At 44.8% G+C, this 24,319-nt stretch overlaps 1 protein-coding gene across 3 annotated transcripts in view; it reads left to right on the forward strand.

Annotated features, from left to right (window-relative positions):
- Window positions 1-3,515: 3,515 nt before the first annotated feature.
- Window positions 3,516-24,319, forward strand: part of UVRAG (UV radiation resistance associated) — a 96,876-nt gene continuing 76,072 nt past the window's right edge. Inside the window, exons 1-4 of one of the 3 annotated variants that reach the window (XM_042792664.1) lie at window positions 3,516-3,737; window positions 10,484-10,537; window positions 21,347-21,464; window positions 22,888-22,922. In XM_042792664.1, coding sequence (XP_042648598.1) covers window positions 3,657-3,737; window positions 10,484-10,537; window positions 21,347-21,464; window positions 22,888-22,922 — 288 coding nt within the window. In that variant the 5' untranslated portion in view covers window positions 3,516-3,656. The remainder of the gene's footprint in view (window positions 3,738-10,483; window positions 10,538-21,346; window positions 21,465-22,887; window positions 22,923-24,319) is intronic. The other 2 variants (XM_042792662.1, XM_042792663.1) reach the window with 2 other exon arrangements.

Here is a 24,319-nt window from a genome sequence, read left to right on the forward strand (position 1 = left end):
GCCCAAAACTTAAGCTCGAGGTATCGAATTTATTAAGCAACCACGCATAGAATCACACGATTTGGTAGAAAAAGCCCACACCGACGTTTCACTGCATGGTAAAACAGGGAATTACCAAGGGGAAAAGTTTGGCAGCTCCGTTTTCAACTCCTGGGAAGTGCTTTGGGGAAAGGCAGACCGTGGCAAGCAGCTGCAAGGGAGGGTGCGGATGGAAGAGGATGGAAGAGGATGACTTCTGCAAGGGTGGCCATCAAATTCCAGAAAACTTGACTTTCGACTCCACTTTTCACTATTCTTCCTCTTTTTAAATTTTTTAATTATTTATTATTTGTATTTTGTTATTTTTTTATTATTTTATTTTATTTATTATTTTTTTAAATATTTTTTTATTTTTTTTTCTATTTTTTTTTTTATTTTTAACGAGTTCACCATTGAATACCCAAGACCAAAACGCATGCTGAAGACACAGCCGGCGCAGCGCGCATCAACATAGCACCAATATTACAAAACCACGAGCCCTGCAGGTGAGCGAAGCCTCGGTGGGCTGCCAGCGGGGAAGGTTCTCTGCGGTGCGAGAGCTGCACGGGGCTGACGACAGGAGGAGAGGACGAGAAGGGGACAGGACTTTCCAGCGCTGCGCACCACGCTCAACCCTTTCGGAGCCTCCCAGCCCGGTGGGAACAGGGCGTTTCCAGCGCCTCAGCACGTGCTGGGGACGGGCGCTCCCAGCGCTGCTGCCGGGGCGGTGGGACGGGTGTTCCCGGCGGTGCGGAGACCGAGCGTTTCGGCACAGCCCGTGCCGGTCCCCGGCAGCGTGATGGGGACGAGCATCTCCAGCGCGGCTGCCTACGCCGGGCAGGTGGTACAGGGTGCTGCGGGGACGGGTGGCCCCGGTGGGGCACGGGGGCAGGATTGGCACCCTCAGCGCTGCGCGGTAGGTGGGGATGGTGGGGACGGTCCTTCTGGGCGGGATGGGCGTTGTCTGGGTGGGGTGGGACGGAGGTGGGTGTCGGGGCGGGTGGCCGTGTTGGTATGAGGGTTGGCCTGATGTGGGGCGGTGCGATGTGGGACGGGCCGGTGTGATGTTGGGTTGGTTGGCAGGGTGTTGTTGGGTTGGTTGGCAGGGTGTTGGGTTGGTTGGCAGGATGTTGGGTTGGTTGGCAGGGTGTTGTTGGGTTGGTTGGCAGGGTGTTGGGTTGGTTGGCAGGATGTTGGGTTGGTTGGCAGGGTGTTGGGTTGGTTGGCAGGGTGTTGTTGGGTTGGTTGGCAGGGTGTTGGGTTGGTTGGCAGGATGTTGGGTTGGTTGGCAGGGTGTTGGGTTGGTTGGCAGGGTGTTGGGTTGGTTGGCAGGGTGTTGGGTTGGTTGGCAGGGTGTTGTTGGGTTGGTTGGCAGGGTGTTGGGTTGGTTGGCAGGATGTTGGGTTGGTTGGCAGGGTGTTGGGTTGGTTGGCAGGGTGTTGGGTTGGTTGGCAGGGTGTTGGGTTGGTTGGCAGGACGCGGGAAAGGCTAGCCTGTCATGGGGCAGGCTGGTCTTTCGTGGGGCAGGCTGACGTGATGTGGGGCAGGTTGGCGTGACGTGGGGCAGGTTGTTCTGCTGTGGGGCACGTGGGTGAGATGTGGGGCAAGTTGGTCAGTTGTAGGGCACGTCAGTGATATGTGGGGCACGTAAGTGTGATAGTGGGGCAGGCTGGTTGGCTGTGGGGCAAGTTGGTGTGATGGGGGACAGGTTGGCACAATGTGGGGCAAGTTGGTGTGATGGGGGACAGGTTGGCACAGTGTGGGGCAGGTTGGCGTGATGTGGGGCATGTTGGTGAGATGCGAGGCAGGTAGGTCTGCTGTGGGGCAGGTCAGAGTGATGTGGGACAGGTTGGCATGATGTGGGGCAGGTTGGCCTGTTGGGGAGCAGGTTGGTCTTTTGTGGGGCAGGCTGATGTGATGTGGGGCAGGTTGGCCTGCTGCAGGGCAGGCTGGCATGGTGTGGGGCACATTGGTGAAATGTGGGGCAGGTTGGCTGGCTGTGGGGCACGTCAGTGGGATGTGGGGCACCTCAGTGCGATAGTGGGGCAGGTTGGTTGGCTGTGGGACAGGTTGGTGGGTGTGATGGTGGGCAGGTTGGCATGATGTGGGGCACGTTGGTGAGGTGTGGGGCAGGTGGACATGATATGGGGCAGGTAGGTGTGATGTGGGGCAGGCTGGTTTGTTGTGGGGCAGGTTGGTGTGATGGGGGACGGGTTGGCATAATGTGGGGCAGGTTGGCCTGTTGGGGAGCAGGTTGGTCTTTCGTGGAGCAGGCTGATGTGATGTGGGGCAGGTTGGTCTGGTGCGGGGCACATTGGTGAAAGGTGGGGCAGGTTGGCTGGCTGTGGGGCATGTCAGTCAGGTGTGGGGCACATCAGTGTGGGAGTGGGGTAAGTTTGTTGGCTGTGGGGCAGGTTGGTGCGATGGGGGACAGGTTGACACAATGTGGGGCAAGTTGATCTGCTGTGGGGAAGGTTAGTGTGATGGGGCCAGGATGGTGTGATGTGGGGCACGGTGGTGAGATGTGGGGCAGGTCGGTCTGCTGTGGGACACGTCAGTGTGACAGTGGGGCAGGTGGACAAGATGTGGGGCAGGCTGGTCTGCTGTTGGGCAGGTTGGTGTGACTGTGGGGCACATCGGTGAGATGTGGGGCAGGTGGACACAATGTGAGGCAGGTAGATGTGATGTGGGGCAGGCTGGTTTGTTGTGGGGCAGGTTGGTGTGATGGGGGACGGGTTGGCACAATATGGGGCTGGTTGGTGTGACATGGGGCACATTGGTGAGATGTGAGGCGGGTTGGTCTGCTGTGGGGCGGGTCGGTGTGATGTGGGGCAGGTTGGTCTTTTGTGGGGCAGGGGGACATAATGTGGGGCAGGTTGGTGAGATGTGGGGCCGGCTGGTGTGACAGTGGGGCAAGGTGGACATGAGGTGGTGCAGCTCGGTGAGAGGTGGGGCAGGTCGGCGTGCTGAGGGGCAGGCTGATCTGCTGTGGGGCCTGCCGGTGAGATGTGGGGCAGGTCGGTGAGATGTGGGGCCAGCCGTGAGTGCCCCGCCGAGGCTCTGCAGCTCCCTCACCGACCCCGGCCCGGCCGCCCGCCCCTGCGCAGGCCCCGGGCCGCGGCGGGACTAGGCCGCTCCCGTCGCTATGGCGACAGCGCCACCGCACCCCCCCCCCCCCCCCCCGGTACAAAATATTTTCGTCCCACCACGTGATAAAAACATCTCCCCACACACGTGACGGAGGACGGGTGACGTCAAGCCAAGCACCCTCTCCTCCAATCATCAGCCGCCCCTTCCAGCGACGTCCCGCCTTCCCGGAAGTCAGCGCGCCAATCGGCGCCGGCTCCCGGTTCCCCACCGTTTGACAGAGGCCGGGGCGGGGGGGGGGGCGGGAGCCGTTTGATTGGCGTTCCGGTTCAGCCAGCCGTGTCTCGGGGCTCCCGCCTCGGTGGAGCACCGGCCAATGAGGGGGCGCGACGCGCCTTTCCCGCCCGCCCCCTGCCCGCCCCTCAGCACTGCGGTAATATGGCTCCGTGACGGGCGGCCCGGGCCGGGGCTGCCGCCGCCATTAACCCCCGGGCGCCCGGCGGCGGGGAGCGGGGGGGGAGGCGCGGCCCGGCCGTTGCCCCGCCGTGAGGATGAGCTCGGCCGCCGGCCCCGCCGCCTTGTCCCCGGGCTCCGCCACCCGGGTCTTGCATGTGGAGCTGCCCTCGCAGCAGGTACGGCGGGTTCTGGGGGGGGGGGGGTGTTCTCTGAGGTAAAGGGGGCGGGGCTCGTTGCGGTGTGGGGTGCCCTGGGGTGAAGGGGGGTGTGTGTGGGTGTGTGTGCTCTCTGAGGTGCAGTGGGGGTGCTCCCCGAGGTACGGGCTCAGCCCCGAGGAGAAGGGGGGTGCTCAGCCCTGAGGTGAAGGGGGGGGGTGCTCAGCCCCGAGGTGAAGGGGGGGTGCTCAGCCCCGAGGTGAAGGGGGGGTGCTCAGCCCCGAGGTGAAGGGGGGGTGCTCAGCCCCGAGGTGAAGGGGGGTGCTCAGCCCTGAGGTGAAGGGGGGGGGGGTGCTCAGCCCTGAGGTGAAGGGGGGGGGGGGTGCTCAGCCCTGAGGTGAAGGGGGGGTGCTCAGCCCTGAGGTGAAAAGGGGGGGTGCTCAGCCCCGAGGTGAAGGGGGGGTGCTCAGCCCTGAGGTGAAAAGGGGGGGTGCTCAGCCCCGAGGAGAAGGGGGGTGCTCAGCCCCGAGGTGAAGGGGGGGGGTGCTAACCCCTGAGGTGAAAAGGGGGGTGCTCAGCCCTGAGGTGAAGGGGGGGGTGCTCAGCCCTGAGGTGAAGGGGGGTGCTCAGCCCTGAGGTGAAGGGGGGGGGGTGCTCAGCCCTGAGGTGAAAAGGGGGGTGCTCAGCCCTGAGGTGAAGGGGGGGGGGTGCTCACCCCTGAGGTGAAAAGGGGGGTGCTCAGCCCTGAGGTGAAGGGGGGGGTGCTCAGCCCCGAGGAGAAGGGGGGGGGGTGCTAACCCCTGAGGTGAAGGGGGGGTGCTCAGCCCCGAGGTGAAGGGGGGGTGCTCAGCCCCGAGGTGAAGGGGGGGTGCTCACCCCTGAGGTGAAGGGGGGGTGCTCAGCCCCGAGGTGAAAAGGGGGGGTGCTCAGCCCCGAGGTGAAAAGGGGGGGTGCTCAGCCCCGAGGAGAAGGGGGGTGCTCAGCCCCGAGGTGAAAAGGGGGGGTGCTCACCCCTGAGGTGAAGGGGGGGTGCTCAGCCCCGAGGTGAAAAGGGGGGGTGCTCAGCCCCGAGGTGAAAAGGGGGGGTGCTCAGCCCCGAGGAGAAGGGGGGTGCTCAGCCCCGAGGTGAAGGGGGGGGGGTGCTCACCCCTGAGGTGAAGGGGGGGTGCTCACCCCTGAGGTGAAGGGGGGGGGGTGCTCACCCCTGAGGTGAAGGGGTCTGCTCCCTGAAGTATGGGGTCCCCTGAGGTGAATGGGGGGATGCCCCTTGGAGTGTGGGGTGCCCTCAGGTGTAGGGAGGCGTTGCTCCCTGAGGTATGGGGTGCCCTGGGGTGAAGGGGAGGGGGGGGGCTTGCTCCCTGAGGTATGGGGTACCCTGGGGTGAAGGGTGTGTGTGTGTGCGCTCCCCGTGGGTTGGGGGTGCTTTCTGAGGTGTAATGGGGGTGCTCCCTGAGGTATGGGGTGCCTTGAGGTGAAAGGGGGTTGCTCCCTGGGGTATGGGGTGCCCCGACGTGAAAGGAGAGGTTTGCTCTCTGAGGTGAAGAGGGGGTGTTCCCTGAGGTTATGGGGTGCCCTCGGGTGAAGAAGGGGAGGGTGCTCCCCGTGGTATGTCGTGCTTTCTGAGGTGAAGGGGGGGGTGTGCTCCCCAAGGTATGGGGTGCCCTGAGGTGAAGGGGGGGACACTTATTCCCTGAGTTGAAGGAGGGTGCTCCTTGAGGTACGGGGTGCCCTGAGGTGAAGGGTTGAAGAGATACTCGCTGAGGTGTAAGGGGGGGGGGTTCCCTGAGGTATTGGGTTGCCCGAGGCATGGTCCCTGAGGCAAGGGGTTTTGTGCATCCTTCTCCTGCGCTGGTAGGAAGGTGGGAGTGTGAGATCCCCTTTGCCTGTGCCCCTCTCCTGCCAGTACTGGAGAGTCAAGGCAGGGGGTCCTTCTCCCCGAGAAGCTGCTCTTGTGTCTGTAGAGGTGCTGGTGCAAACTAAATCTGGGAATTACAGTGTAGATAATGCCCAGATAAATTTGCTCTAAGCTTGGGCAAGTGATGAGGTGGGAGCTGCTGGGGTGCCCTGTCCTCTCCTGCCATGTCTCTTAACAGGGTGGGGAGTGAGCATGGAAAAAAACATACGGTGTATTCTGAAAAGTGGTGAAATGTTCCCTCCCCATCACATCCTTCCTTCAGCTAACTGTTTTTCCTGTTTGCTGATAGTTGGCTTTTGGTTTACTGGGCAACTGTCCCATGTTTTAATTTTGGAGAGCATTAGGAGCAAGGTTAAGTGAGGAAGTCTCGGCTCTGCATGAGGGTTTAGCAATCTGTATCAAACTAAGTCTCTGCCCTTTCCCCTCCTTTATGTGGTGACTTTTATCGTACGGGAGCTTAAGCAGTAGTGGTAGACGGTGGAATAATTGCTTAGCAAAGGCATGCTTTTCTGCAGATTTACTGTAAGATGTGAGTCTACACTTGAAGTTTTGGTTCATTGACTCGGTGTAGTCAACATTAAGAAGTAGACACACTGTCAGTTAGTTGAGCTGTGTGTTACCAGGTGTGAAAATGAGGAGTTACTAGAGAAAAATCAATAGATGTCAACTGTAAATGAAGATATACCTGCTCCTTAGATAAACATGATTTACCAGGCATCCACTGAGGGGCAAAGGGAGAGAATGGAGATGGCTCTTGGCCACCAGAGCTGTGCAAGTATTGGCCCCAATTTGAAAGCAAGTACTTCTTCTAAAATGTGGGCCTGTTGCGTGTAAAGGAACGTAAACATGAGCACTGCTTTGGATGAACTTTACAGGGAGCAGTGGATCGTTCAGGAGATCAGGTATGGCCTTCTCCCTGCTGAATTTTTGGCTTTATTCTTCCCCAGGCTTGTTCAAGAACCAAGTGAAGGCTGCAAGGAGAAACCTTAGTTATTAGTCATTGGACTTCATTTGTGAAAGTGAGACCAAAGCACAGTCTTTTTTTTCCAGAAGCAGAAACTTTTGTAGGAGTTCGTAGGAACAGAAACTGAATCATCAATTATAGGATGTTCCAGCTGAGTAAATACTTAGTTTAAGCCATGTAGGATGCTTGTGTGTGTGTGCGCTGAAGAAATGATAATTGTTGCGAGTGTAAGTCTGTGACAAAGTCTGAAGTATTGTTTTGCTGTGTGCTGTGCAAACATAAAGACCATGTGCTGAGGTATCTGTATGCTGTGTCAGTGTTTGCAATCAAGTCAAGAAGCTCTGAAACTGCAGTTGGATACACTGATAAAAAAATCATCCTCTTTCACCGTATTATCTGAGCTTAAAAGTCCGTTACTGAATTGCGAGATACCTTGCCTTGAAGAGGATAATCACCCTGGAGATATTTTACTGCAGAATCATGACAAAGAATGGAAAAGTCATTCTTGTCTGTTGTACCACTTCTATAATGTGAAAATCTGTCTGATTTGAGTCTGGTGCTACGTAACACAAGGTAATTGTTTGCTACCTGCCAGCACAGAAATCAACTTGGTGATTTCTTTTAGTAGGCAATTTTCTGTAGAACACCCAGTTCTGCATTGTTTTTGACTGTAGGGATGAGAGTAAGATGGTCTGAGTCACGGCTATAAATCTCTCTAAAGACCAAATTCTTAAATGTGAACTTAAGGGGAGTGCTTTTAATGATTGAAGTGACTTTTTAAGGACTGAAGTGTTGACAGTGTAATTTGGGTTTAGCCTAGATTTAACTGTGCCAGTGAAGTTCTCACTGATTTGAAAAGAGTTCCTGCTGCTGACACGTTTGCAAGAGTGAAAAGTCCTGTCCAAAACCTTTTGCCAATGTGACCATGCTTGTGTCAGACTGACTAACCTATTCTTTAACTTGTTCATTGGTGGCAGGATGACCTGGCCTGAGAATGCTGCTTGCTTTTGTATTCTGCATTTTAAGTGGGAGAAATAGAGGATATGGCTGTAAAGAAATGCATCTGGTTAAGCATAAAACTCCAATTTGTATTCCTAAGTAATTGTGACAGGATGTAATTTTCTTCTGCTGGAAAAGTGAGTCGAACAGAACTGAAAATGTGTCGAGAAGTAATTACGCTTTAAAAGCTGAGATTCTTTACCATTATTTCTTCCTAGTTGCTTGATGCAAGAAAGCCAAGGGTGTCATGATAACTTACTGATTTCTAAATGCTCAAAACAAACTTTCCAGTCCTGTCGTTACAAGCAGTTCAAAGCAATGGCGGGGGGGAGGGGGGGGGGGTAGGAGAGCCAAACCCTTTGGACTTTTATATGCTAGATGGAAGGGTTTGGACAAAAAAAAAAAAGTAGTCAACATAGCGAGCCAGTCATGCTGCAGTCAAATGATCTGTTGAATGTTACTGTGCTAATTGCTGACCAAAACAGATGTTGTGTGTGGTTGTCTAGAGACACAAAAGCACATTTTCATGGACTCCAGAACCGGTGCCTCCAGCACTTCAAACTTTTCCTTCACGCTGGAATTGATAAGCCTTTACTATCAATTCCAACATTAGAGAGACTGAGGCTTTTAATGAACTGTGAGATAGTGTTTGAAGACCTGCAAACTGGAACTTGAACTGGACATACTGTTGTACAAACAACTGTACGGATACACAGTTTCTAGTGAGTGACTAGGGAGTTTTATGGAAGAAAAAGAACCCATACTTCTTTTTTAATCAAATGATTTTCAGTCAGTCTGTGGTTCAGGCTTTCAGTCAGACCCATGTCCACAGACTGAAGCATTTCTCTTGTCTGTATGGCTAACCAGTGCAATAAACTGTAGGTATAATTGCTTTTGGGTGGAGCAGAGGAGGAACCCTCAGAAATAGTGGCTAGAACAATTTTAGAAAATTACAAAAATGTCCCCTACTACTTTTTTGTGATAAAGATAGATGACAGAAGAAAAGCAAACAAAACCCAGAGTGGATTCCAGTGTAGTAGGTGAGCACTAAATCATATGTGTAACTGCTTAGTGCTTCTGTGACTTGGCTGATTGTGAAGTATTTCAACAGCTCATTCCCAAGAGGTTTGAATACACCAACCACCGGGAAAACACTCATCAGCCGGTTGCATCTCTGCCACCAGTGCTTGCCCATTGTAAACTAAAAAGTTTGATCTGCTCATGATGCTAATTTCCACTGGCCTGATTGATGATCAGTTGCAAGAAGCTTTCTTCTGAAGATCATTTATGGCTTACTTCCAAATTGTAGGGGTAAACCAGTATGTAATGTTTAGACTGTACATAAGGCAGCCCTATAATGGGACCATAGATCACCCTCATCTATATCTGCTTTTTTCCCTAGGAAACTGTTCAGCTCTTGGACTCTTATTATTGATACCTTGATGTAAGCAATTTTCTGGAGATAGCCTGAGTAATGGGGAAAAAACCCCTAGGTATTATAGATACTAGGGGATACACTAGGAGCTGTACACAGAGTTAGGTCTTTTCCATCAGATGTTTTAGTTCCAGTTCAGTGTTGGCTAATCACATTTCACTGTGCACTGGGTAGTGATGTCCCAGGTAGGTTTCCAGGATGAGCTGCTCAAAGACTTTGGGTGTATTGCATTGGGAGGGAGCATGGGAGGGAATTAGATATGCTCTGGTGAATATGGATGTGGTGGTAAGAAGGGAAGTGGTAAAATCTGCCACTATCACAGTTGAACATAGACCAAAGTCCAGGTGAACCAGCATCTTCTGTGTCTTTCAGTTCATAGATATCTCCTGGCTGGTGGTGAAAGTTTCTGTGGGAAGGAGCAGCAATGAGCTTTCAGCCACAGACGTCAGAAATAGGTGTTTAGGGCAGAGCCAGCAATTAGTGAAACTTGTCAAGAATGCTCTGTAGCCTCCATTCATTTTCAGACTGGGACTCGTAAAGAACCAGTTGGAGTTTCATGGGTTTTTAGGAGCCAGAGAGCATCGCTTAGCAAACATGGCTCCCGTGGCTTCCATCGTAGCTGACCTCTAGGAGCAGTTTAGCTCACATCGTATGAGACAGAGGCTTGAGATGAGGGCAGGGGACCTGAACTGGTTCCATGATGAGCCATGGGACTCTGAATTCGCAAACTGCAGAGCATCCAGTTTGTTTATACTCAGTACTGATACAGACTTGTCTGACTGGATGCATGCTCATGTTGGTTGGCATTTCCAGTAGCTGGTTTAAAAGTATCACATGGCCAAGATACATTTTCTCACATCCCACCACTGCTGAAACAATGAGTTATCCCTGTCCTAAACCTGTTTGGCAGGGAAGGGTCCTTTGTTTTGAATAGTAATGATGGAAATCTTATTAAGGAATTGAAAAACTTCTTTCAGCTGAACAAAGTTGTGGAGCAGACCCCTAAGTGGTAGGAAGAAAATCCCCCCAAATCTACTTTGAACATGAAACCATGCTGTAGTGTTTATATTCCCTGAACTGGGTGACTGTAGTAAAGGGATTGAATTCAAAGACTGTGAATGCCCCTTTCAGGTTTGTACTCTTACTCCATGATCCTTCCTATAAAGAAATGGGAAGTTGAATATTTCAGTGATGATCATAGAAGTGAAGATTCTATCCATTCAGTAAAATTTCTTGTACAAGAAATCGTTCAATTGAGCAATATTTAAAGAAATTATGTATACTAAACATTCAGTGGTCTTTGAACTTTTGGGATTTTAGTAATCGCACGAGCTTAACGTACATACTTCAGAAACTTGCATTGCCTACCCTGTTTGACCCCTGGATGCAAAGGAATGGAAATCATGAGCGAAGTGAACTTTAAAGCAAAAGATGTTTTTTTTTTCTTTTGAAAGTACTTCTGGAAAGAACTTCCCAGGACAAAAAGAGAAAGTACTTCTGGATTGCAGGTACGTCTGGATTCCAGTAATAAATAAAACCATATTTTCAGCAGTTGGAAGTGACAATTGAGTGCCTTGGGTATATGTTTAGGTACTTGGGGTTATCCAAGTGAGTAGAAGTAAAGTGACATGAGAAGAATATGGATGAATAAGAACAAGGCTAAAATTTCATAGTTTCCTTATTTAAAGATGCATACCATTTGTACACAACAACGTAGGTGACATGGCAGGAATGGGTGATTCAAAGTGTGCTGGCAAATGGATTTGAGAGGTCTTATATGTGGGAGAAGTGAAGAAGGCTATTGTATGGGCTCAGGGCTGCATGTGAACTAGTTTTTTTTAACTAAAACAGTGTGAAAAACATATTTTTTTTTTTAAATAGTTCGATGTAGCTATTGCTATATATTCCACTAAGTAATATGAAAACAAAGACTGACTCTTAAATTTCTTTACTTCCTCTTTCCTAGTAAATATGCTGGGGGAAATCAGAATAGCGGATGGAAAGTGTTATATTTGAATATTGCTTTCACTTCTCTTTGACATGCACTGTCTTTAAATACCAAGTGGGGAGGGAAGTGCTGCTCCAGTAAAACACCCTTTCATGGGTGCTGACCTAGTGATTTTATACAGTTATACCCATGTCCAGGTGTATCGATGTCTAGTGTTTGTCAGAGACAATTAGGAGGAAATAGTTGTTAAAGTTACTGTAAAATTGTAATTGTAGCCCAAAAGGTTGGCTGTTAATCTGGGCCTAGATTTTTGCTATCTGCAGTGTACTACTTTTTTTTAATTTTCTTTTTTCCTAAGGAATGCAATGTGTTTTTCAATGTGAATGATCTGTCGATAAGTTAGAGATACTTCTGTCAGCTGTAGTAAATAATTTTTGATGCTTTATTTAGGAGGCTTGTGCGGGCGTTAGGGAGTATTCCTAGTTGAGTGAAGAAAAGGTCTTGGCAGCTGGTAACTAGATTCATCCCTTATTTATGAAAAGAGGCTCACTGGTTTGCCTGTGGTTTGTCATCCAGTAACATGATAAACACTAATATGCTTCAGGATATTAATCAGCGTATGCTCTTTGCTTGTGCAACTTGGTGCATGCTTAAAATCAAGTGGTTCTTTAAGGTCAAAAGTGCCTTTGATTTGCTTTTGTTGATGCTTTATTCTTCTGTAAGACCCTGTTTACTTTTTAGGTCCTTCCTTCTGAGCATCATCTCATTTTCCAATGCTCAAGAGGTATTCCCAGGTCATTCCCATAGCTAATATGGACTAGTGCTCTCTTGCCCAAGGTGGCATTAAGAGGCTTAAGGGACTTCCCTGAACTGGGAGGTGGGACTTGCACCCTGATGTTCTCCTCTACCCTATGGCATAGCTCCCATGTGGTGGCAAAGAAGCAGCTACCATGCTGGTCTTTCATCTTGCGAGTGAGTAAATATTTATTTAGACAAACTCAGAGGAAAACATCAATAAGGAAAAATGGTATTTCTAGCTGCTGCTTCTTGAAGGTCTTAGTTAAAGATGGAGAGACTGCACATTGTTCATTGTTATTTGTATCTTATATAAACATCTAACAAGAGGAGCTTTGTTTGGCTGGTGGTCAGTGCTTGTAAGATTTTTCTTAACCCCAGTTTAGAGCAATTTTTTTTTTTTAAGGTATGCTTATAGTTTTTATTCTTCAGAGTTGCGTTTGCCAGCTCTCTTGGTCTGTCACTCTTGATGTTGTACTGACCACAACCAAACACATCTGTTGAAACAGCACACAGAGAGAACCTCATTTGCCTAAGACCCTGGATGGGCTTATGATTTTGCTTTTGAGCCCTTCCTGCTAACATTACATTGAAATAAATTCTATGTTTTGAGTCCTGTTTTGTTACACCTAATCAGCTATCCTGTTTGTATCCAAAGACTGAATACCCCTGTCTTCTCTACCTGTCCCTGCCTTATGTTTTAAATAACAGGCTCTTTCAGTCTTTCTGCAGAGGTGAGCTCAAATTTTGCATGCAGAAAGGATGAGGTTGCACAAAATCAGTGAAGAGTGTGAACACTTTGGGCTTGCATTTGAATACCAGTTTGTGGTCTTGGTTGTCTCATATTTTCTGAGCTCTAAAAAAGCAGTGTAGATTTTCTACATGTGATTATGGAACACAAAGAGAAGATTTCTTGCACCTGCTGAACAGCTACCAGCTGTGTACATCACTGCTTTGAAGTGAGAAGTGGAGTTGCTCCCCAGTGTAAATTCAGTTAGTGAGGAAGGAATTTAGTGGGCTAGCTAGTAAGAGAGGGAGGGTAGGCCAAAAGACGTAGCTACCTTTAAAGAGTAATATCTAGCTTTCTTATTTTTTTTTCAGCTGTTATATAATTAGCTATCTTAATTATTTTCTGACACTACTGTTGCTGTTTCTGTTACCATTAAAGGAGCAAGTTGTGCCATAGACTGACATATTTTGTTAGATATCACAGTGACTTCTTAACTGTTGCATTCTTTGACTCTGGGTTGAGCTAATGAAGGGCTCTTTTGCATTCAAGTAGGTGAAAATTAATTATACTTCTGCATGGGCCATGTCAAATATAGAGATGTTCCTTATTCTTCCTCTTTTGCTTTCTCCCCGTATGAATTAAGGAAGACTCGATGCCTTTTGGTCAACATCTTCCATGTGCTGACTGTCCTTGTTGAAACTCTTATTGCAGTACAGAAACAGGAGTTGCTGTGGTGAAGTGTGGATGATTAGAAACCTGTATTGAGCTTTAATGTGCTCAAGGGAGAGCTTCATAGGTGTGTTCTGTCTGAAGTGAACCTTTCAAAAGCCTTTCAGATGTCCACAAGTGTAAAGGGAAGGAAGCACCTTGATTTAAGGAACTGTAAATTACAATCCACAATTACAAGTATGGAAACTTTGAGCCCATGTTGGTAAAAATAGTTTTGACTTGTGGTCATTTAGTCTGGGAAAATCACGCTCCACAGATTGAATGTGTCTTGTTCCTTGCGTCACATCTTTAGGAATGTGAGAGAAGAAAGTGTTGGATGTGTGTATGCAGCACCTTCACAGGAAAAAAATGCAGGTGCATTCCTACTGTGCATCTTTGAACTGGTGTTTCAGGCAAAACTTTTGAAAGACTCTTCCCAGAAAGTAGTTAAGTCTTAGAAAGGGAACTGAGTTACTGTTGTATCCCATCATCTGACATGAGGAAATTGCGATACCAAGGGGGTGCAAGTATAAGGAGATCCACAAGAGATTCATTGAACTAACCATGGTTGTGTATCTTTGAGGGCCTTGCTGTCTTCAAGTGTGTGCTGAAAGGACATTAAAATAGAATTCCAAAAATTCCTGATGGTATGTCCTACAAAATTGCATATCAGATGCTTCTGCTTTGCTTCTGAAATAGATCTGGAATCACGTGTGACTCTCTTGACTCTGAGCTGTCAAAAGCTGAACTGTGGAAAACTGTTTAATTACGAAACTTCTAAATAAATCTTCCTAGCCAGTCCGTAAATTGGGAGTACTAGCATTTTCTTGTCCTTCCTCTGGTTTAAGTAACAACACAACTGAATAGTATCTAATCTTCCCACTGTATGTTCCTTTACTATTAAATGCTTTACGTACTGCAGCAGGCTTGACCCAAATCTTCTGTGAGGTACCTTTATTTTTCGTAGTGGAGCATATCAAATTGGAAAACAAGGCAGCTTGAAAACTTGTATGAAATTGAATTAAATATGAAATCTTGTCTACCATTTAACTTCCAAGTACTCGGATCACATGATTTCTACTTAATATTCAAACATGTACTGTACAGAGCTGCGTGGTTTTCTGTGACTTTATTATGACAAGTATTCGAAGACCCAAATAGCTGCCCTTGCAAGTTCAGTTCTGTTAAGTTTGAAATAACTAGATTTGCTGTAGTAACGTTTGTGTTGCTAACTAATCTTTGCACCCTGCTTTAATGCTAAAATAGTTGGAAGGATTTTGCTTAAATTCTTGCAGAGCTACTGTGGGTCATAAAGCAAGGACGCTAGGAAACTCATGTGAAAGCCAGGTAAAACCACAATACTTATCAGCTTGTCCAGAGGTCAGAGCTGATCCTGACCTGAAAAGAGTTTATGGAATATTCTCCCTTGAAACAGTCAGGAGGAAGGCAGCAGTCTGAAAATCAGAGGTGCTATCCAGAGATGAAGACTATGTCTTGGTGTTTATGTTAAAAACTATCTGATAGGTGATGTTCCGTTAAAGGTTAAAGATAATTGGTGCTGAAATTGTTGCCAGTGTTGAAAGTCCTGCACAGTAAATCTTCTGGAGAAAAAAATCCTTGATTTTCAGGTAGTTGGGCCTCTGTGAGGACCCTGAGTGGTGATTTGCTTTTGGCAATTTTGGACTTCTTAAGTAAATTCTGTAAATTTCGACTTTACTTGTACAAGATGGTTTTCCAGCCTTCTTGTGCTGGTTTTACCCTTGTATTTACACTTCAGGCAAAAGTAAAGGTTGGGTTTTTTGTTTGTTTTTCTTCCCCCTCCTCATTCTTTGTTAAATCAGAAATGCTCTCTTGAACCTGTATAATGCTTTGCACTTTACATAGGTTATATGGGATGTCACTGGGGATGGGGGGCAAAAAAAAAGCCTTTTTCCAATTCAGCCATGGATTTATAAAAATTTCTTCCTGGCCAAATTTACACTTCATTTTGGAAAATGTATTCAAATTTACTAAGTTCTTTAAAAATTAGATTATTCCAGCAGAATTTCTGAAACTTGCTCATGGGCATGGATGCAATAGGCCCACTGTCATTCTTTTCTTAATATCTGGAAGAGTTTTCAGCTTAATCCTTCTTTCAGAGCGGGCTGTTTGACAGCATCTTGCATGGCTGATGCTGGAAGGAACCAAACTGCCTGCCTTGCTTGACTTCAGATGCTCCTTTGACACCTTTGCTAATTGATTTAGTACTAGTGTTTCTGCTAGGAGCAAGAATTCATGAATAATTTTGCTGAAAGCACCAGTGCTGAAGAGGGCAGACTAGGAGAGAGGGTGGGAGGAGGCAGATGTGGGATGAAAAGACAGACACCCCACCACCTCCTCCTTTTCCCAGCAGTGAGCTATTAGATCATCTATGCTGCTAATAAAATGATAGGTTCTGTGTGATAAAGAATAGGCTAGCTGTTGCCCATATTAATGATCTGAGCTTCACAATTTATGCTTGAAGCCTGAGCTACTAAGTGTGGTAGATCACTAGTGAAGATAGAAAAATGGAGTTTGGATGTGTTCTCATCCAGCCTGGATATACTTACATTATTATTACTATTTTTTTCCCAGGGTCATCAGGTTCTTGTAAGAGAATAATAATGTGGTTAAGATGGAAGAGGAGTCAGAACTCTCTGTGCTTGTTTTTGCTACCCATTATGTGACCTTAAACAAATAATTATGAAATTCCACAAATACTTTAGGCTGTTGTAGGTAGTCACTGTTCTCCTTGTGGTTCCATGAACAGTCCAGACCTCATGTTAACAACAGTGCACTTCTCTTGTTTTGATTTATCACCTTTTCTTCCCTTCCTCCCTCACCCCAATCTGGGCAGTGATTTTTATTAATGGTACTGAATTCTTAGACAAAAAAAACCAAAAAAACAGTGAATAGCTTTATCACTTAAGTTTCTCAGGCCTGGAGGGAAGCAAAGAATGGTGTCTGGATCAGTTTAAGACATCAAGAAACTGCAGTCTGCCTGCTCTGTCCTGCATTTGTGCTGGGCACATCTGTGCACATTTATGTGGCTGTATTGAGTTGGATTGGAGGAATTTACACAGGTTTCAGACTAACTGCTTTTTTTGTCAGCTTTACCTTGGTTAAATTCTCTGACCCTCACCATGAGACTACACAAATGCACAAGGAAACGTTGTGCAGGATGGAAATGAAAGTCTAGATGCAGAAGGTGGTATTTTAGGTAGAGGTAGTGAAAGACTGTGGTATTTTAGTGTTGAGGGAACTAAAGCATGAAGGGGCCTGGCAGTTTCAGTCCTTGAAACCTCAGAAGACATGGTAGACTGTAGAGTTCTGGGATTATCTGATGAAAAAGCAAAGCATTAACAAGGTTGTTGATCAAAATACTTTATTCTGTAGCAGTCTGACTTAAGGCCTGCGGTAAATCTGGAGAGGTTCCCAGAAAGTCATTGAATGGGAACACTAGATACATTAAACAGCTGATAATAGTTCTTCAGAAGGATGCAAATTGAGTGCTTTTCTTAAATAACAAAAAGGACCCCTGAGTTTTGAGAGAAGCTGGTCATTGCTGAGTGCGGACGGTCTCGCTGCGCTTCTGAGCAGCTCTGTCAAGATGCTGCTGTTGAATTCTGGGAAGCCGGTTTTGTGGCTCTGCAGGCAGGAGGGCTGAAACCTGATGATAGGCTCTGCTCTCCTGATCTCTTCTAAAGCTCTCCTGATCTGCCTTTCTGTCTGTCTTAAGGATAGCTGTATGCTTATAACCTCTGACATCTTCACCTCCAGCAATGTTTTTGAAATCTAAGCTACTACTTGGGATTTCTTCTAAGGGAAAATGAGTGGATCTCTTCTGTTTTGTAGACATTTATCTTCAAGGTAGAGGGAAGCACTGATTTCTTTCATGTAGGTCAACAGAGAGTTGCTGTATAGCAATTGCTTTCACTCAGTTGCAACTTAGACTGGCAATTAAATCAAATGATAACAAAGCCTACAATGTAATTTCACTGCTCCATTGACTTGCCTGGGAATTGCAAAGAACTAGAACAATTGTAGTAATCAAAATAACTTCTGTGTTACAAACTGCCTAGAATGAGCTGTTAAACCTGCTCTACTGCTCTGCTAAGCAATGATCCAGATACGCCACCACTCCTGCTGCCTGCACTGAATTCAGAACTGTTGGAAAAGTTAAATACCATTTTTAATGGTATCAGTTCGGCTTGTCACTGCTCTGATGAAAAAATAATGTTTTCTTTTTGCAGTAGGATATCTTATTAAGATGCCTGGAGTAATGTCTGAGATAATCAGTACTGTGTTACTGATAAACTGTCAACTGTTTGAGGAGATACTGGTGAAAATTATCTATACTTATCTGCATATTTTGCTTATCTTTTTTTTTTTTTTTTTTTATGAAAGCAGATCCTGCACTATCAGCTTGCAAACACAGCTGGCCTCTTTGAAGTTATGTGAGTCATGAGGCTGCCAAAGCACTTAGTGTGTTTTTTAGCACTTGTATTTTGATTTTTAAACTGGGCTTTTTGGAATGGCTGTACTAGTTGCACAGCATCTCATCTGTGGGCATCCCTCCATGCGATGGAAATTTCTTGGTATTTTTATAGAAAGAGCAAATAGCTAAAATTTATCTCTGCTGAGAAGTGACTACTCTTTCCCACTTTGTCTAAAAGAAAAAGGAAATGAAAGAATTTGGGATTATTTGCAGCTACTTTATTCAGTGCAAAGTGTAATGGGTCACTTCTCCATAAAGAGTTGCTTTTGCAGTTTGGAACGCACTGACACCTCATTGTGAACTGCTTTTCACTTTGCTTATAGAAGTGCCAGGCTCTATGTAGCTCCCCACCTATTTTAAGCAGGCGGTTTCGTTTAAGTGATCTGGTCTGCCCTTGGTCCCTTGTTGCTGCCCTGTCCCCTCTTTCATCAGCACAGCTGCTTGTGCAGCCACACCATGAACCGTATTGAGGAACTGATCTGGTGAAACTAGCCCAGTGAAGGAGAGGTGGTTGGTTTTCAGCCCGATTGGTTCCCCAGTGTGATTCACTGAGCGGCTGCACATTCTCTTTATTTGTGGGGGTACAAACGGGGAGGGCGATGCAGCAGCGCGAATAAGCAGCGGGGCTGGCAGCAGGATGGTTTGGCTGATGCCGGTGATAGCTGAACTACAACACAGTGGGGTTTTTGTGTATTCTAGTATCTTGAGCGAAAAATGATATGAAGCACATAGGAGGTAACGACAGAGATTTGAAAATTCCCTTGAATTAATACTTATTGTCACAGAACAGCTGCAGGCTCTTGATGAAAAAAAATTTTAGAGGCTCTGTGAATTGCCTTTTGGCTGTGTCTTCCTAGCTGATAGTCTCCTGGCTAAAGCTAATTATCTTTTGTCAGGAGAGGTTAATTAACTCTGAATGCTGCCTCTGTCGAGTTCTGAGAAAATCTGAATATGCAATATAATATCAGCGACAATGTAGTGGACAAACTGGAATATTTATTTTCAGGATCCAAGTCCCTCTGTTATCATGACTTCATGCTAAAGAATGTGGAGAAGAAAATTGTCCATGTAATTGGAAACTAGTTCCCTATCAGCTAGGCTAAATGGACAAGTAATGGGACAGAAGGGAGGAGGAGAGTGATGACTAAGTTGGAGACATAAATAGACATCTGTTGCATGTTGAGTTCTGAACTGTGTTGTGATCTCACAGCCTCAAATTGAATGTTCCTTTTCCACCTGGTTTGGGAGAAGTGAGGCTTTAGACTTCAGGATGAATTCTAGACTTTGAAGGATACAGAGAAGTCACAAACCATGGAGATAAGGACTCTCTGCTCTTGTCCAGAGGTGTAGGTGTAGGTTATGAGACGTTACAGCTTTTCCCAAACCTCACTGCATGTAGTGAGAGATGAGAAACCTGTTTGACTTTGCTTGTGGGCTACTTCATTGTAACATACTACTTAAACCAGTCACACAATTAGTTTGCAGTCCTGAAAAGACCTGGAGAAAGTTGCCCTCTTTGTTAGATGCTATGTGAGCTATTCTTTTTAGGTTGTAAGGGATTTAAAAAAAACAAAACCAAACAACCCAAAAACAAAACAAAAAAACCCCACCCAAAACAAAACAAAAAAGCATTAAAAAAGTGAAGGGGGAAATGAACATGGTAGATGATTGAGTTGCATGCTACTGAAATTAATTAAAGGAGAGAGATGGCACATAAAATGCTTGAATCATTTTTATAGGGAGTACAATCTATGTTCAAAGCCATTTCTTAAGTAGTGTTTAAGTTGCTCATAAAAATGGCCAGCAAAACTGTACAAATTCAAGGTTAGATTTGAAAGAATGTACAAGGTCCATATAGTTTTTTTTAAGTGAGGCTTAATCTTGCTGTTCACATTCTTGATACCAATTTCTAACAATGTAAGGCCACAGTTCTGCAATTAAGCAGCTTAGAAAGGTGCTTTTTGTGGGTGTTTCATTTTGTGGGGTTTTTTGTTTATTTGTTTTAAATTTAGTCTTGCATGTGCATACTAGAGGTATCTGAGCATCTGTCTCAGGCACTGGTTTTAGTCTAACTCAAATTTTTGAGTCTGTCATATGAACAGAAATGTAATATTCCTCTAATACATTTCCAGAAAGGAAAATTAATGTATCTCTTAAGTGATACTAAGTGATACAAAGTGTCGTGCTGTGATTTCAAAACAGATGATGGCCTTTCAACTCTTGTTTAAAACCTTTTAGGACAACCTGCAAACAGAAAAGTTGTGTTTTGGCTTCAAAAGCATTTTAAATTTGCCTTTGGTCAATGTGAGAGTGTTTCTTTTACGGTTGATCCAGATTTACAATTTAACCAGATTTTGGGGAAAAAAGTAGTATGCTGTAGAATGAACTTTGTGGTAAAAGGATGCACTAAACCCATTGTTTGAGGCGCGGAGGTGTTTTGTGATGATCCAGAAAAAGATAGGGAGTAATTTGCCAACACCACCTGTGGTAAATGGGCGAGACACTGGTAGGTGGAGATATTAATTGGAAGAATATGTTACTGAAGGATTTGGTGTGAACTATATATTTGAAGTGGCAGTTTGAGTGCCAAGTTCATGGTAGTCTGTTTTAAGCATGCATAGGTTTTCAAAGTTAAAGTAAGAATCACAGCTAAGCAATGATTTAAGAGTGACTGGACAGTCCTACAAAATTGCTTTGTCAACTAGTTAAATTTAACAATTAACTAGTGCTGTTAAATATTTGTCAAAGGCGAAGGGTGTAGTATGCTTTGAAGCTGAGGATTTTAGCCACAGCTATTAAAGCTGTTTGGCATTTAGAGGGAGAGAGAAAAATTGATTGAATCTGATGATTTTCATTCAAGATCCAGTATTGTAGCAAAGTAACATAATTTTGGAGTTGGATAAAACCACTTAAGCTAAAGTTTTTAGTGACACATTCTAGTGTATTCAATCCAAGAGAAAAGTACTCACTTATCCAAAGAGAAGGTAGCTGACAGACATCACAAATTTGACTGTGCCCTTAATTTTCTCTGAAAACCTGGATAGGTCTTTCCGCTATATTTTACTTTTAAGGTTGTTACATCAGTTTCCAGGATTCCTGTGAATTCAGGAAGCTTTGTTCAGCCAGTTACGAATGGCTCTGGATTAGGTGGTCGTTTATTTTGGAGCTCTTGGTCTACTAGTGCTTGTTGAAAATAGCCTTGGCTAGGAAGTGTTTCCAGTGTGATGATGCAGAACACCTGGGTTGTGCTGCTGCTGTTTGATGCTAATTGTGTCACATATTTTCTTGAAACTCCTCAAGTACTTGGGGTGATTTAGACATGTGGAATAAAAATTACGTAGAGGACATGAGTAAGAATAGCTTGTCTTTTATATCGGTGTTGCTTAATCTGATGTCGGGGCTAGTTGTTGCTTGTCCACTTTGTTTCCTATGGCTTTGCTGAACATGTATGATTTACACTAGCTTTCTGCCAAAGAAAATTGAGTGTTTTGGTGGGACTTCTTTGACAGGGGTGCTTTGGAAATCATTAAAGTGCTTTAATAAAAAAAAAAAAAAAAGAAAGGGTTCAATTTCAATCTAAGAAAGTTCTTTAACTATTTAGGTGTCTTTCTTATTTTTAGCGGCGGCTTCGTCATCTTCGGAATATCGCTGCGCGTAACATTATCAATAAGAATGGTTATCGCCTCTTGGATACGTACTTCACTCTTCACTTGTGTGATAATGCCAAGATATACAAAGGTAAACCAGGCTTGCTATCAACTTTTTCACTAGTTAATCTTTGAATTCTTATGATACAATTCTCTGTCCTTTTTTTTTTTTTTTTTTCCATGACAACCTACTGCTATTATTTACATCATGTATACTAACAGTGGAAAAGAGCTCTTTAGTTTCCTGAGCTTCATAAAAGCTTTCAGTGTTAGCAGCTCAAGGAAGCAAAACAGATGACAGGTTTGGTAGAGCCTCTTAAATCAGCCTATTTTTGTTGTTGCTCTCCTGTCCCCATACCAATAACTTAAGAAACTTGGGAATTTCCAAGAGCACAGAAAAGTTAAAGCTTTTGGAGGCTCAGTTGCTTTGTGGGGGGGAGGGTGTTCCACTCTGTGCATACCAGTTATTTTACGGAGCATAAGCCAGCACTTAATACTATCAAAGTTTTCCAAAAATAGAATTGTCAGCCAATGGCACGAAGCATCCAGGCATCTGTTCCATTTTTGATAACCGTGTTTGAGTGTTAGATCTCATTTCTCTTTAATGCTTTTCTTTCCACTACAATGTAGAGAGATGTTATTAAAAATAAATTTTTATGTTCCTTATGATCAACAGTTAGAGTTTTACAAATTAATTTTTTTTTTCACCTAAGTTTTATTTTCAGCTAGAGTAGTTAAACCTTTATTTTTTTTTTTTTAAGGTTGTTGTTTTATAAGGGTAAGAATATATAACTTGAAGTTGGTACCTGGACTTTCTTGTAGTGGTTGGTTGAACCTTTAACTGCTCACTGTTTCTGCAGTGTACGGGACTGTCGTGTGCTCCATCAGAGCTTTATCCTTGGACCCCAGTGGACTGGGAGATATTGTACAAAATCTGTATTCCAGCCTCCAGAGCTGTCTACCTAAAGATTTTAAGCTCTTACTTTGGCTGCGAAAGCTGAGATCCATGTGTCAGCAGTTGCTTATTTCCATTTAAATACAGGGTTCTTGTCACCTCTGCAAGGTAATTTGGCTGTTCACTTTCCAAGCATCTGGAACAGGTCACCCTTGCTCTTCAGGAAAGCTGTGCAGTTAGTTTATCCGTGCTGTACTCCTCCAGGAAGATGCCATATGACAGACCAGTCACTTTGCAAATTTCATCCAAATATTGTAAAGTAGTGGGGTTCTTTCCCCAGAAACCAAAGCCTCCGTAAATCTTGAGGACTATCTTGGGTATAAAGATGAAATGCTAAATTTCAATAATGACTTCTAATAATTAAGTGGGAATGAATACTTTTAGTCAAAAGCATCATGGCATTTTAAGGACTCTCATGTATCTGTTACTGATAAACTAGGCCCAGTAGCGTTTGTCTTTCATAAGTGTTACTTATTTTAGCTTTTTCTATTTCAAATACAAAGATTTGTATCAGTATTTAAGCTAATCTAAAGGTGTTTTTTTATTCATTTTTCTTTAGAATTTTATAAGAGTGAGGTGATCAAGAATTCTCTGGTAAGTTATTTTAATATTGAAAAACTTTCTTTTCAAAATTGTATTTTTTACTGCAGTATATTGATTTCTATGCTGAATACCATAACTGTTAAATGTGTATTTCTACTCTTCAGTCCTGCTAGGAACATCGTGTGCTTCTCCTCCTTTTCAGGTTCTTTTCACAAGGGTTGGAATAGTGAGTTACTGAATAGTAGAAATGCAAGTTCATTTTAACAGCTGTGGAGCTATAATCTGTTGGTCTTGCTGCAGATAGGACTAAACACTCCAAGGGTAGGATGTTTTCACGTGAAAACTGTTCAGTGCTTAAGTTAAGCTTTACAATATATACCCGTTTTAAATACTGAGAACACCAAATAGAGTAATATTAGCTGGATTTTCACTGGTTTAACTTCTTTCAGTAGCTGAGAATTGTTTGCATCATAACTCAGGTTTGTTTACAGTTCATCTTTGGTTGTGGTGTGTGTGTTTTTTTTTTTTTTTTTTTTTTTTACCCTCCTGCTGTTGCTGGTGTTAGCAACAGAGATAGCTGCTTTTATTTAAATGTCTGCAAATTCAAGAGCACTTGTGTATTACTTTGCTGGGTGTACAGATGCATTAGAAGCTCATGCTGTGCAGTTTAGCAATGCTGGTGTAGAAGCAGAGGCCCTGCTTGCAACATCCTAAATAAAGGGAGAGTCAAACAGTGTGGCAGAACATACCACTGATTTCTTTGAACATATTTTTGTTATATAGGTGAACAATAAGGAACATGTACCTGCATATATAAACATGTATATTCTTTGAAGAGCTAATAGCTTTAAGAAACTGAAGTTTGAAATTATCTTAGTTTCTAAATTTTCCAGTTCAGAACTGAACAGTTTATTACAGCTGAGAAGAGGTAGGTGTCTCTGGGAGTAGGATGTTGCAAGTGTTGGGTAAGGGAGTCTGAAAACCTGCTAAACAGACTTTTTAATGTCTGCATTAACAAGGTACAAGTGCACCATTTATAGCACACTGGGCTGTAAATGCTTTGAAAACCTGAATGGAGGAAAAGCTGTCTGTATCCTTAAGGCTGTTAACTTTTCTGAGAGACGAGTTGCTTGTGACTTCAGGATTTTGAGTTCTGCCTGGTCTAAATCAGGAAAAGAAATAACAAAAAGGGAATCTAACCAAAGGAAATATGAGATGGAATGGCGATGGAATTATGTAAATAAAAGATGTCTTGAGTGAATTCCATACATCATATATGGGTACTTTAATGGCCTGGTATTCTTATGTATGAATAGCCACCAAATATTCCTTCTCTTTAGGAAACCTTGATTAACCCATTCCTCCTGTAATACTTACTGGGTAGCTTTGCCCCTCCCTTCTTTTCAGAGGTATTTTACTCTAAATTGCATAATACCAGTTCAGAGATG

Source organism: Tyto alba, unplaced genomic scaffold, assembly GCF_018691265.1.
Source record: "Tyto alba isolate M040663 unplaced genomic scaffold, T.alba_DEE_v4.0 Super-Scaffold_2, whole genome shotgun sequence".
Taxonomy (NCBI): Eukaryota; Metazoa; Chordata; class Aves; order Strigiformes; family Tytonidae; genus Tyto; species Tyto alba.